The sequence below is a fragment of the Thunnus albacares genome, chromosome 9, assembly GCF_914725855.1.
Source record: "Thunnus albacares chromosome 9, fThuAlb1.1, whole genome shotgun sequence".
Lineage (NCBI taxonomy): Eukaryota > Metazoa > Chordata > Actinopteri > Scombriformes > Scombridae > Thunnus > Thunnus albacares.
In genome coordinates this window covers 3833005-3848440 of record NC_058114.1, presented here as the reverse complement: position 1 = coordinate 3848440, position 15436 = coordinate 3833005, and the positions used below count along the sequence as shown (strand labels likewise).

General features: G+C 36.1%; 2 protein-coding genes across 2 annotated transcripts; both read right to left on the bottom strand.

Annotated features, from left to right (window-relative positions):
• Positions 1-3617: 3617 nt before the first annotated feature.
• On the bottom strand, positions 3618-6850 carry LOC122989032 (interferon-induced protein with tetratricopeptide repeats 1B-like). Its single transcript, XM_044361706.1, has 2 exons — positions 6846-6850; positions 3618-4926 (listed from the first exon to the last, which is right to left on the bottom strand). The coding sequence occupies exons 1-2, from the start codon at positions 6848-6850 to the stop codon at positions 3618-3620; spliced, it is 1314 nt and encodes a 437-aa protein (XP_044217641.1).
• A 3472-nt stretch (positions 6851-10322) lies between these two features.
• On the bottom strand, positions 10323-13941 carry LOC122988675 (interferon-induced protein with tetratricopeptide repeats 1B-like). The gene is made up of 2 exons (XM_044361175.1): positions 13539-13941; positions 10323-11826 (listed from the first exon to the last, which is right to left on the bottom strand). The coding sequence occupies exons 1-2, from the start codon at positions 13541-13543 to the stop codon at positions 10509-10511; spliced, it is 1323 nt and encodes a 440-aa protein (XP_044217110.1). The 5' UTR covers positions 13544-13941; the 3' UTR covers positions 10323-10508.
• Between the last annotated feature and the right edge of the window lie 1495 nt (positions 13942-15436).

The following is a 15436-nucleotide window of genomic DNA, read 5'->3' as shown; positions in this document are numbered from 1 at the left end:
GATGCGATAAAAACATCTAAATTGATCATCATGATAGTCAATGGAGTGCACTATGCAGTGAATGGTCAAGGTTATGTTCGTTTATTTAATATCCTGAGGTTTTGAATCATTGTCCACATGAAATGAACGACTGATTAAGGCATTTTCACTTCTGTTGTCATGTAGACATCACATATCCATATATGGATATGGTTTGAAAATAAAGAATACATAGTGTTAGACATCCAAGAAAATATGACCTTAAAGCAGCTTGATGCAGTTTATCATTGTGCTTTGTGTTTAATTAGAGGAGATAAATATTGCACACATCACTGTTTACTATATGTAAAAGTAGACTGGTCCTCACTAGCAACAAGAAGAGAACTACATTTTATCTTTTTTTTTTTTGCAAAGGTCTTCTGCCAAAGCTGCCTCAGTGTATCACTTATCTAATTGCTCATTAGACCCGATCTCAGGACTGTTTACTTCTACACTGTAAAAAAAAAAAAGTTATTTCACAGAAATTTACTGTATTATTTTACAGTTTTTTTTTTGTTTTTTCTACATTAGGTGTAAATGCCATAAAAACACAGTAAATTATTTTTATTAAAAATATTCACCATAAAATAAAGGCTGTAATGTGTAAATTAATATAATGGAATATTATAGTTTTGTAACAGGACTTTTCAATCACTAAATGGTCTTGAATATTACATTACATTGAATTCTATGTAAAAATACAAATAATACACATCCTATTACTGAATGTAAAATCAAGGCAACTTTCTGTTTTTTTAACTTTAAATTTCATGTAAAAAATTTTTTTTAAAAAGTAAAAAAACCACTTGCCGTCAAATAATGGTAAAAACCTTTAGTTATTCTACAAAGAATTTTTTTTTAAATACAGATATTTACTGTAGAAATATAAAATATTGCTAGAATGCTAAATAAATGTATAAATGTGCACAAAAAAAATGAAAAACGTTGCAGAAATACCTTAAAATTACCTAATTTAAATAATGGCTTGTTTTACACAGTATTTTTTTAAATTCATAGAATTATCCAATTTATCCTTAAGACTGCCCCATCAAAGCGCAAATTTCTGGATGTAAAACACAAAAAAATTATGTAAAATTATATTCAAGTTATCCTCCTTTAACACCCATTAATGGTATCTTGAGAGCTTTAGGCTTTAATTGTATGTGATTATCTCATCTATTTACAGTAAATTCCTGGTAAAAAAATATTGGTTTGATACTGTACAAAAAATAGGATCATGCAAAAATGGCTTACAAAAACATAATTTTAATAATCATTACCTTATATAAACATTATCTGAAAGTAATTACAAGCAACTATCCAATAGATCTACAGACTTTTCCAATTAATGTATGAGATCTACTGTATATAAATAGTATTTGTCAGTAATTACAAGCAACTATCCAATATATCCATCTGACACTCGTCTTCAGAGGCATATTTCTTATATATTGTGTGTACACTGCCATCATTCTTCAGAACCTGCCACTTATAGGGTGCTTGGGGCTAAAGAGAGCTATTGTATTTAGGTCTTGATGCACAACATGTTGGGGTTACAAATCAAATCAAATGGTGATAAAAATGTATGTTTGTTGTATCCTATGTTCCATCCTAATGCTGAGGAAAGCCTAGGGCTGAAACCCTTTTTTGCTGCTGTACATCATTAAAAAAGTGATATACACTTATTTGTGAGGGCTGACAACTTCATTTGTTTTTGATGATGCTGCCAAGACAGTGTTTTTTGTTACCATACATATTAACATGTGCAACACATGATAGGGATTTAATCACATTATTTTATATATAATGTGTATATTTGTTGTTTGTTTTTTATTTTAAACTGTATATTCTGCATAATTCAAACATTATATTGCAAGTCAAAAACTGAAAATCACTCTCTTGCCTAAAGCTTGTGTAAAATATTGCACCAGAGTTTCAACTGGTTCCAAATGTAGAGACTACTACATCACTCCAAATTAAGCATCCCAACACAGGATACCAGTCAGTTTTACAAATGGTTTTAAGATTTTGTTGATCATATTTAAAGGACAGCTTGCTCTGGCAGTTTTTAGCTGAATGGCCTATTTGCATTATTGTAGATATTGAGCATTAACAGTTAACGTTTTGAGACATGAAAGGGTGGCTTCTAGTGAAGTGTGTGCAACCCAGGCTTTAATGACAGTGTCTAGCAGGACCTAGAAAACAATGCAAGACAGGATTGAGCTCAAAGCTTGTTGAAAGCATTTTCCCATACCTGCGCTGATTTTGTCTCAAGCTCAATATTACCACACCATTTCTGATTTAGACAAGACAGCTTATGAATTGACAGCTTTTCATGACAGAGCTTCATTGTTCTGTTCGCAGTCCCTCACTAGCTCAAAGTCAATGTAACTCAACCACAGCAGAATGGTCTCTTTCTCTTTAATCAACTGTGTGACAAATGCAATCCTTCAAGATCAGGCAAACAAGATGGTATTTTTCCTTGATGATGCTTGATGTTTGAACAATTTCAACGTTCTAAATTAATGGATGTATTAGTCGCACAATCCACAGCAGAAAAAAGTAATCATCAGATAGAATACTATGTTTCATTGCGCAAGCGCCAAATGTGGGTAGATTTTCCATTTGGCAAGTAAATATACCAAAGTAGTCATGTGTTGCAGACAGAGACACAGGCCAATGCTGGGCTGTAGTATAACTTGCAGTTTTTTTTATCTTTACAACCACAACAAAGCAGAATGTGTACTTTATAGTCCATCAGCATATTTTTGCTGCTGTTAAACCCACTAGCTTTGTGCTAACTACTGCAACTGGAGGAAGTTCCTCTTCTTCTACTACTTCTGCTTCAAAACTCTCACCTTACTCAAAGGCACAACCTGGTGGCAGAATGGCAGAAGTCATACAACATATCCACAAACATTAATACTGCATAAAATACAGAATTATGAACCCTAGATCCTGCAAAACATGTTAGATCAGATTATTTATTTTTGCTCAAATAGTTAATTAATGTGAAGTTAATTTATAAAGTTAATCAACCTGCATGATGTTCTTTAGTTTTATGTTGACATTCCAAATTGTAGTTGATTTAATCCCTCCCACCCCCCAAAAACCAACAACAACAAAAAACAAGGTATGAACCGAACCATAAATAGTTGTCTTTATGAATCCTAACCATAGCCATCCGTAGTTGTAGAGACTAACTAACATGTGCGGTGTGCTGCAAAATGTGTAGAGAACATGAATTTCTTGTAAATTAACCACCAAAACAAATATATATTAGATTTTAGATTGTTTATTTAATAGTATGAGTACAGTGTACAAGTGAGATACAAATTTCTACCAACACAATCAGTTCCACTTTGTGATTATATTCAGGTTATTCATCATATTAATCATTACATTTCTCATCAGACAGTTTTATTTTTCATGACCCCAAAGCTTACAGCAAAGCATATTTCATACAAAGTGCATTATGTATTTAAACTTCAAACAACAATCAAAACAAAATCAACACACCAGTTATATAGAAAACACCATGGTTATATATGAATCCAAAAACATATTGTACCTTCACTTTCTTCTAGATTTAGGATTTTCTAGACTTCCAGCTTGGCCAGTAACTCCTTTATTTCTCCACACATTGGGCTCCTGTTTTCTTCTATAATCTTCCTCAGAACTTTGATGCTGTTCTCTCGATAGTAAGATTGGTGCGGTATCTCTGCTGCCTTCATGTGATATTCTATCGACCTGTTGTAATCTCGTCGATCAAACTTTAAGTGTTTTGCGTAGTAGTTGTAAATCAACTGTTTATCTGAAGGTTCCAGGTCCATTTCTAGCAGTTCCTGGTAAATCTTCTCAGCTTCATCCTGGCTGTGATTTGACTTAAAGTATATATTTGCGAGGCTTGTTTTATTCAGAAGTGAATCAGTGTAAAGAGAAATCACTTCTTTATGGAGACTGATCCCTCTGTCTATCGTGCTTTGCTTTATGCGACTGTCCCTGGCCAAAACAATCCTCCATCTGTAGCAGAGTGCAGCACATCTCTTCAGGTAACGTTCATCTGGATGCTTTTTCAGAGCCTCCTCTGCCAGAGCAACAGCCTCATCACCAGATACATAGTCTTTGTAAACATTTAATAACACTTTGATACCACTGTAGCTGCTGACAGGATTTTCCAAAACCTTTCTGGCTAACTCACGTGCTTCATCTTTAATTCTTTCTCCTGTCTTAGCACGCTGCTCAAGGTACTGAGCAGCAAGGTACAAGTTCTCTGGATCCTGTTCCTTGGCCATTCTCATTTGCTCTAGGATGTCTTCCCCCACTGGTGTGTCGTCGAACCTAACAGCATTCACTAACGCTATGATACGGCTGGTGTTCCACTCCACCATGTCCGGCTGCATCCTGATGGCTCTCTGGAAGTAATCTGCCACCAGAGGCTTTTTATCTTTGCCGAACTTCATCAAGGTCCAGGCTTTTTCAGCGTAGATCTCTGGATGGAGCTCGTCCTGGGATGGAGATGGATATTCTTTCAGCAGGGTGTCGACCTTTGACAGGTAAGTCTGACACTCTGCTTGTTCTCCCAGGTGGTGGTGCAGCCAAGCCAGGTTCCCGTAGTTCACCAACAACCAAGGACCTTCATCTGAGACGGTGTTTCTTGACCGGTGGAAGGCCTCTGTGGCCTTGCTGAAGAAACGCCGGGCGTCTTCAGTGAAGCCCAGCTGGTAGTGAATGTACCCCTGCAGGTTGTAAATGTGACCCAGCCAGCTGTTTCCCTCCTCGGTGCCGATGTCCTCCAGCTCCTCCTTGACACATAAAAGTTTGGACCTGCTGAGGTCGACTTCCCAGGTGAAGTGGCATTGTAGGGCCTTCAGTTTGGCCTCCAGTGTTGACTGACTCTGAGCAGCACTGATGGAGAATAAAAACAACACACATTAAAATAGATGTAAATATAATATGCTCTGAAGCTTTGATATGTTTCGTTAACCAGTGTTCATCTCATGTTATCAGAAAGGCTAAACAGTTCAGAATAGGTTGATTTATGGTCATTTGCACGAATGCACCACCTGCTGGCACACTGAGTAATACCCCTCATTGGCAACAGAGAGGTTGTTTACTGTTCTTAGGATGACAGAAGGGTGGGTTAACTGAGCGTTACTTATTAAGTGCCATGTCATCAGTGATCAGCTGCCATGTCCAGCTAAAGGCCACCAGGTGTCACTGTTGGTTTCCTCAGTGAGATTACCCTGTTAAGATTTAGTTTGGTGAGAGAAAGTAGTACTGAAACTGAGGTTTTATGTCACTGTAGTCAGGTTTTGGTGGATATAATTATTCATATGTTTAATTGATACTTATTCCACTTTGATAATGTCATCTCCATTATCATAGCTACAGCATTCGTTAATATCATTTGGATAAGTTGCCAGTCATTACTAATCACTAAGCTGATTTTCATATTGTTTCTCCTTTATTTGTTTCTGTTGAAGCACACTCACATATCAATAGAAAAGGCTGAGTGGATGGAAGCAAATAAGGAAGGAGTGAATGAGGGGAGGAATGGATGACAAAATAGCTTTAAGTGGAGAGAAAAAGAAAAAATATGAAGGAAACTACATATAAAATAAATAAAGAAAGAATAAAGGTAGGAAAGTAAGGTTGAAACAGAAGAAAGAGATTTACCGGTCTCAGTCATTCATTCCCTGCCAGTGCGTCATAGTTGCTTCATTGGACATTTGCATTCTAGCCATCCTGACACTATGTGTTCCTGATCCTTATCCTGTCTGTTCCTCATTCTTATCCTGTCATTTATCTGTTCCTGCTGTTCCTATGGCAAGAACATCAACAATATGAACTGCTGTTTTATGACCTTCCTGCCCCTTTATATTTGTTCCCCCGATTTGGACTGAAAAAAACAAAATAAGAGAAAGAAAATAAGAATCTGAAGGAAAAAAAGACAGGAAGGCAGGGAGAGGACAGAAGGAAAAGGCAAAAGTGAATGAAGTTAAGACACGGAGAAGTGAGCTGAAAGACAGCGAGGAATTAAATAAATGGAGGAAAGAGGAGAGCAAGGAAGACAGGAAGGATGAAATAAAGAAATGAAAGCAGGAGATGTGGACAAAATGAGGGATGGAAAGATGGCTGAAAGCAGAGCTGTAGCTACTAAGGGAGATCTTATTAAAACATTATTACACTTAAATGCACACGGTGGATTTAAATTGTTGATTCTGATACTTTACGCTATTCTTACAAAAAAAGAAAAAAAACAGGATGAAATTAACACATAACAACTGATCAGTTATAATAAAGAAGAATAATAAGACGTAAATTTATCCTCTGCATTTGACCCATCCTTTATGCATATACTAGGAGCAGTATACAGCTGTGGTGAAGCACCCGGGGACCAACTCCAGTTCTTTAGTAATAACAAGTAAAGAATAAGAATATAAAAAATGAGATGTACATATATATATATATATATATATATATATATATATATATATATATATGTGTGTGTGTGTGTGTGTATATAAATATATTATCCTTAATTTTTAAATCCTTAATCCTGACCATGATCCTTGTTGAAAGGTAATATGGAAGATAGAAAAAAAGCAAGAAACATAAAGTATAATAAAAGGGAGTGAATTAAAGGCAAAAGAAAGAACAGAAGAAATGGAACAAGAAGAAAGAAAGTAAGAACTCAGCAACTCTGACTGATGTTAAAAATGTCTTTATTAACTTGCAAGATCCATAATGTTAATATTTTGTGTTCTAATGCTCTAAAATAAGACATTTTATATATTTTTTGAAATACAGGAGTAGCTACTCACCTCATTATCCTGCTGTTTCCTTCACTCGGTAGTTCTCTGAATATTAGTCTGAAGCAGCTTGCTGTGATATTATGTACAGGTATTTGAATATTCAAAGCAAGGGTGTAGATTTGGTTTTAACTTTGGTAGGGAAATTTTTTGTGGATGGCCAAAATAACTGTGTATATGTACTTGTTCTCTGTCACTCTCTTCTCTTTCATAGGCACACGCAAACACAAACACACATAAAGAACCTGACTCTGCTAAATGTTTACTTAACTGAATATGCATTTGCTGATTTGCCTGAAACTGGACTGTATCGTAATTTTTTCTCTGATTTTTACACTTTATGTTATTGATAGACTATTTAACTATGCATCTGACACCAAAATTAATATTTAAAATTAACATATCATAGAATGTCACAAAAAGTGTGTAGAAACCTGAAGGTAATTTGCTGCTCTGTAACTACCTTTTGTAAAGTTTTCAAATGTCACCTGAGATTCTGTCTTTTTTTCAGTTTGTGGAAAACTCTAGTTTTGAATGGTGATACAGAAATAAAGTTTATTTGCTTACATGATTACATTAATACCACAAAAACTATTTTTTTTACAGTATTTGGAAAGAGGCAGACATGCTGAAACCTGTAATAATAATGAGGTAATATGAGGTGAGAAAGTAGTAGGATCGACCAGATGAAAATCCACAATGCTACAACATTATTTTCAGTATCAATTAATCTGCTGATTATTTTCTTGGCTAATCAATTATTTGTTTTGTCTGTAGAATGTTTGAAAAGTGCCAAAAAAATGTCTATTTCAGTTTTCCAGTTGTCAAAGTGACATCTTCAAATGTGTTGGTAAGACTTTATTTTTAAGTCCCCCAATTAACATTTATAAGCAGAATATAAACATGTTTGCACATTAATTCCCTGTTAATCTATTCTTATATATAAAAATATATCACAAGATCTATACCTCTTTAAATCCATGAAAGGATACTGAATATAACATTAAACATCCATTTTGTCTCAGTTTGTAAGAGGTGATGATTTGATTGTGGTGTTGATGGACACTGATGTCCCACAATGGAGCTCAGAGAGCAACCAGAGAAGCTACCTGCTGATGAAATAAATCAAAGATGGTCATAAGACAGATGTAGGAAGTTCAGTAACACTCAGTGACAGTTCTGTAATTTCCTGATAAATTCAATTTCCCAGAAAGTCGGTCCTTATAAAGTCCCGGAGTCCATTGATTCCATTTATAAATCTATATGATTGATACAGCTCTGTCCATCGTCAGCAAATCCAAGTCAGCCAGTTCTCAGTGTTAAAAGTAAACAAAATATTGGAGATGAGTACACACACGTCACGATACCACTATGTTTTATTTCAGAGTTGCAGCGGAGGGAGGCTGCAGCAGCCTGTACACTGCTGAAAGTGCAGTCTTTCTACAAGCTCTTTGTATCTATCTGGAGACTTAGAAAATAGATTTTTGCAATTCAACTCATAAAAGGGGAACCAAGCTTCCATTACTGACCGCCTGCTCCACCTGTTGTGCACTGTCATAATGTTTCTTGCTCCCTGACAGTATGTATTGTCAATCTTTGTAATGACTTCAGTATTATACCATAATTTTGTGATCTCATTGTTGTATTATATTTTTTATGGTTGTAAATTCATAGTTATTTTATTTCAGGTAGAACTATGTAAAGGATACAGTTGAGAATAAACAGAGAATAAAGTTTTCAATAATGAATAAGTCCTGACTCGGGTTTAAATGGAACTTTTCTTCAAGGAAGTTTCTAATTATAAGCAAATAAAATTATTTTCATGAAACTTCTTGGGAAAATATGCAGAAAATAGTCAAATAAGTTTCTTATCAGACCTTCTTGGAAAACACAAGATAAAATACTGAATCGTTGAACCAACATTCTTTAAATTTAATGTTGGCAGCAAATTTCCAATGTTGTAGTTTGACATCTGTTTTGTGTGCAGTGCTGCAAAACTGTGTAGAGAACATGAATTTCTTGTAAATTAACCACCAAAACAAACATATATTAGATTTTATAGTGTTTATTTTATAGCATTAGTACAGTGTACAAGTGAGATACAAATTTCTACCAATACAATCAGTTCCACTTTGTGATTATATTCAGGTTATACATCATATTAATCTTTACATTTCTCATAAGACAGTTTTATTTTTCAGGACCACAAAGCTTACAGCAAAGCAAATTTCATATAAAGTGTATTATCTTCTCATTTAAACTTCAAAACCAGTGCTAAGAAAACAAAATCAACACACCAGTTATATAGAAAACACCATGGTTATATATGAGTCCAAGAACATCTGATTAAAACCTGACCATTAAAGTTCATAACATGATGAAGGTAACAACATTTTAAAAGACCATCTCAGTGCTTTTAAATGATTCAGCTTGTTTCCTACAAATCACATAAACTCTATTACTGCTGAGCATCTTTTCAGAGTGAATTTATAGGCTTTTAATGTTCTTCTTCCTTCTAGCAGTCTTTGTCTTTCATTAACTTCACTATAATGTTAATATATATGTACTGATTGGGGAAAAACATTTCTGGAATCAGCTACTCCTCACACTTCACAATGCTATTGGTCAATAAAACAAATTCACAAGTTCACAACAGTTCATCTAAAAAAAGAAAAATTAAAATTTATGATGCGGTGGTAGAAAGTAACTAATCACATTTACTCAAGTACTGTCCATTAGTACAGTTTTGAGATATTTGTACTTTACCATGATACTACTTCATACTTCGACCTAACTACATTTGTATTCATATTGTACATATTGTACTTTCTACTCTACTACATTTATTTGACAGCTTTAGTTACTTTTCAGATGAAGATTTGACACAATGGATAATATAACAAGCTTTTAAAATACAACACATTGTTAAAGATGAAACCAGTGGTTTCCAACCTTTTTGGCTTTTGACGTCTTACAAAAAGCAGTGTGTAGTCGGGGTCACATTTCACATGTCTATGAGTTGTTAACAGCTCCACCAAATAGTGATTTTTCCCTCTAAACTTCTCACATGCTTTCATTTCAATAAATGTTCAAATGATCCAATATTTCAGCAAAAATCAAAGAGAGAGAGAAAAAGTCCAAAAAGTGAAAACAGATTTGTGTATCAGAACTTTGTTTTTTCTTCTTTCCTCTCCCATTAATCATCTCACGACCTCTCAGATTTATCTGCTGACCCTTTGGAGGGGCCCGACCCCTAGGTTGGGAACCACTGGACTAAACTAGCTAACTGTATATAAAGTAATTGAAACTAGCTCCACCTCCAGCAGCTACAACAGTAACATGCTGCTCTAACACTGATGCTTCACTATTAATAATCTAATGATGTCATATATAATAATATATCAGTCAGAGGGACCAAACCACTACTTTTACTGCAATACTTTAACTACATCAAACTCATAATACTTATGTACTTTTACTGAAGTAGGATTTTTCATGCAAGACTTTTCTACTTGTAATTGAGTACTTTTACACTGTTGTATTACTTTTACTTAAGAAAGGGATCGAAATACTTTTTCCACTACTGTCTACTAATCACATTTCACTCCACACACTGATTGACCAGGTCAGGTTTGAACTTCTCTCTCAATCCTAGATCTCTAGATTTAGGATTTTCTAGACTTCCAGCTTGGCCAGTAACTCCTCTATTTCTCCACACCTTCGGCTCCTGTTTTTTTCTTTAATCTTCCTCAGAAATTTGATGCTGTACTCTCGAAAGTAGGATTGGTGCGGTATCTCTGCTGCCTTCATGTGATAATCTATCGACCTGTTGTAATTTCGTCGATCAAAGTTGAAATGTTTTGCGTAGTAGTTGTAAATCATCTGTTTCTCTGAAGGTTCCAGATCCTTTTCTAGCAGTTCCTGGTAAATCTTCTCAGCTTCATCCTGGCTATGATTTGACTTTGCGTATATATTTGCAAGTGTTATACTGTTCAGAAGTGAATCAGTGTAAAGAGGAATCAATTCTTTATGGAGACTGATCCCTCTGTCTATCGTGCTTTGCTTTAAGCGTCTGTCCCAGGCCAAAACAATCCTCCATCTGTAGCAGAGTGCAGCACATCTAATCATGTAACGTACATCTGGATGCTTTTTCAGAGCCTCCTCTGCCAGAGCAACAGCTTCATCAACAGATACATAGTTTTTGTAAACCCTTAATAACACTTTGATACCACTGTGGCTATTGACAGGATTTCCCAAAACCTTTCTGGCTAACTCACGTGCTTCATCTTTAATTCTTTCTCCTTTCATAGCACGCTGCTCAAGGTAGTGAGCAGCAAGGTACAAGTTCTCTGGATCCTGTTCCTTGGCCATTCTCATTTCCTTCAGGACGTCGTCCTCCACTGGTGAGTCGCTGAACTTATAAGCCGTCACTAACGCAATGACACGGCTGGTGTTCCACTCCACCATGTCTGGCTGCATCCTGATGGCTCTCTGGAAGTAATCTGCAGCCAGTAGCTTTTTGTCTTTGTTGCACTTCATCAGGGTCCAGGCTTTTTCAGCGTAGATCTCCGGATGGAGCTCGTCCTGGGATGGAGATGGGTATTCTTTCAGCAGGTTGTCGACATTTGACAGGTAAGTCTGACTCTCTGCTTGTTCTCCCAGGTGGTGGTGCAGCCAAGCAAGGTTCCCGTAGTTCACCAACAACCAGGGACCTTCATCTTCATCTGAAACGGTATTTCTTGACTGGCGGAAGGCCTCTGTGGCCTTGCTGAAGAAACGCTGGGCGTCTTCAGTGAAGCCCAGCTGGTAGTGAATGTACCCCTGCAGGTTGTAAATGTGACCCAGCCAGCTGTTTCCCTCTTCGGCACAGATGTCCTCCAGCTCCTCCTTGACACATAAAAGTCTGAACCTGCTGAGGTCGATGTCCCAGGTGAAGTGACACTGCAGGGCCTTCAGTTTGGCCTCTGACTCAGTTGACTGACTCTGAGCAGCACTGATGGAGAATAAAAACAACAAATATTAAAACAGATGTTAATATAATATGCTGTGAAGCTTGATATATTTGAGTGACCAGTGTTCATCTCATGTTGTCAGAAAGGCAAAACCGTTCAGAATAAATTGATCTATAGTAATCTACACCAATGCACCATCCAGGAGATCGTGTGCGTTTTTGACCTACTGTAAGTAGTTTTCTGTTTGTTATTCTATGGATTCTTTATCTGCCATGTATACAGAATAGCATTGTGCTAAGTATGACATTATGTAAATACAGTAATTATCATGCCACATGGTAGATTCCTCTTTCCTTGTCTTTTCTCTTGTGCATTAACACTTACCTTTACATAGTAGATGTTTGATTTAAATTGCTATTCACTGTTCTTAGGATGACAGAAGGGTACAATTACTTTGTTTAGTAATGATAAGTATGGTATTTTAGTTAATTTAGCATTACTAATTAAGTGCCAATCATCAGTGATCAGCTGCCATCCCCAGCTAAAGGCCACCAGGTGTCACTGTTGGTTTCCTCAGTGAGATTACCCTGTTAAAAGTTAGTTTGGTGAGAGAAAGTAGTACTGAAACTGAGGTTTTTGGTCATTGTAGTCAGGTTTTGGTGGATAAAATTATTTGAATGTTTATTTGTTTATTCTACTTTGGTGAAATTAATGTCATCTCCATAGCCAACTGTGGTATTTGTTAATATTTGAATGAGTTGCTAGTCATTACTAATCAGTAAGCTGATTTATTTGTTTGTGTTGAACCACACCCACATCAATACAGAAGATAAAAAAACTCATCAGAGTCTCCTGTCTTGTGTTCTGACTGACACTCAGTGGCGAGCATCAAACATCCATCAGTTTACAACTGAACTTTGAGATCCCTCATCTACACATGTACAGGGAGGGAAGAAATGGAAAAAGGAGCATTGAGTGGACAGGAAGGTAATAAGGAAGGAGTGAATGAGGGAGGAATGGATGGCTAAATAAGATTAAGAGGAGAGGAAGGAAAAAATATGAAGGAAACTACAGAAGGAGTAAAAGTAGGAAAGTAAGGTAGAAAAGGAAGAAAGAAAGAATTGAAAAGGGAGATAAAGGAGGACAACAGAGGGAAGCAACAAGCAAAGGAACAATTAATAAATTTGAATGATTGAAGCAAGTGATGAGGAAAGATGGATGAAAGCAGGGCTGCAGCTACTGAGGAAGATCTTGCTAAAACATTATACACTTAAAGGCACATGGAGGGTTTTAATGGCTGATTCTGATTTTTTAAAAACATTTTTAGGCAAAAAAGAGAAAAAAGCAGGATGAAATTGACAGAAAATAACAGATAAGTTGTAATAATAATAAGCAAAAGAATAATAATAATAATAATATCAAATAGACAGAAAAGAACATTTTACAGACTTGTTAAAACGTCTTTGGGTGTGGTGGACTTGCACCAAGTGACTCATGACCTTTTTTTTAAACCCTGACCATGATCCTTGTTGAATTTGGAAAAAGCAAGAAACAGAAAATATGATAAAAGGGAGCAAACTGAAGGCAAAAGAAGAAACAGTAGAAATGGAACAAGAAAAAGAAAGTAAGGGAGAACTCAGCAGCACTGACTGATAATAAAAACGTCGTCATTAACTTGTAAGATCCATAATGTTAATATTATAGGCTGTAATGGCATTGTTTTACATTTTGAAGTGCAGAAGCAGCTACTCACCTCATTATTCTGCTGTTTCCTTCACTCAGTATTTCTCTTAATATTAGTCTGAAGCAGCTTTTGGGTCCGTTGGCATAAAGTCAGTAGCTGTTGTCCAACTTCTGCTTTGCTGTGAACGCTGTGATGTTGAGCATGATATTTATAATGATGCAGAAAGGACTTTGGATTGTTAGAGGTGGGACGAAGCGAACAGACGACAGTTCGCCGCAGCGAATCACAAACCTGTAGAAACGCCGCTTCATCAACGTAGAGAGAGAAGAGAGAAAACACGGAGACTTATGAAAGAAACTGTGAGAAAACAATAGGAAAAACTCGAGCCCTTAGTGAGTTTTAAGGTCAGCAAATTCGCTTCTCGTTCGAAGGCATCTTAACTTTCGTTTCCCAACAGCAGAAATTTACTGCCTGACTGCCCAATTAAATGACTCACAATCTGTCACGTGAGTCTTAAAACAAACAGTCAGGTGTCGAAATGAACATGAAACCTGTTTTTCTTGCTGTAATCATTCCTCCTGTTCATACTGACCATTAGAAGATCCCTTCATAATGCACTTACAATGGAAGTGATGGGGGACAAAATCCACAGTCCTTCTTCTTCAAAAATGGATTTAAAAGTTAATAAATAGAAGCTAATATGAAGCTTCAGCGTCCAAATGAGTCAAATCATGTACATATCTTTCAACGTTACAGTCTTTTTAGTGCCAAAGTCCCTCTTTTTGTTACTATACTTCCACCTGCAGCTCAACAGGGAAACACTGTCTGAGGAAACACAAAGAGGGAATTTGATGCTAAAAAGACTGTAAATGTGTCAGATATCCACTTGATGTGACTAACTCAGACTGCTGATGCCTCATATAAGCTTCACATCAACTTAAATTAAGTTAAATGCATTTCAACAACCAGTACTTTTACTTTAATATTATAAGTACATTTTGCTGCTAATACTTATGTTCTCTAACATAAGTAGGATTTTTCATGCAGGACTTTTACTTGTAATAAAGTATTTTTACATTGTTGTATTGGTAGGCTACTTTTACTTAAGTAAAGGATCTAAATACTTCTTCCATCACTTGTGCATTTACACACACAGCAGTATATCATCATTCATTATTTATTTACCTCCTGACACACCAACCAGATCGTTCAGGATCTATCAATAATTAATGTTCTGTGTGGTCGGCTGTTATACACAGATTCCAAGTTTATACAGTGAAATTATCAGTAATAAAGCTGCCTGGCAGGATGAATCTTGAGCTCCATCACAGCTGTCGGGATATTTTTTTTATTTTTAAGTATCTAAAAGTCCAAACTCTGTTTCCTCTGCAGAGTTTCCTCTGACTTGTCAAGTTCATAATTTCAGTTTTCAGTTTTGCTGCTTAAAAGCAAAGTCTCACAATATTTCCTGTATTGACATTACCGTGTCCATGGAAGCCTTTACTGACCTAATCATTAAAGTAAATCATTAATCAAATATCATTTTCTTGAATAATAATTAACAGTGGTGGTTGCCTCATTGGGCAGATGGGTGTATCACTAAACACAGCCAGAAATGTCAGTGTTATTACCAACAAAGATGAAGCTCTGGATGACCTTGGCTTAACCTCAGATCTTTTCAAGTCCTAGAAACGATCCTGATCCAATATTTGTTTTTGTGGACTTTTTCCTTCGTATTACAGCTAGACTTCACACTGAGCTACAGTAACAGTTCAACCAATAGCAGCAGCTGAGAGTTCTGGTTCACCTGCAAAATGTCACAGAAAGAGAAACAGAAATATGTTGTTTGTTTTGTTGTCATCTTGCTCCTATTGTAGCTACACTGGTCCAATGCAATAATGGCCACGCATCATACAGGTGTCTTTTGAAGATTTCTCTCTTTGATCAGTAGACACTATGAAAACTAC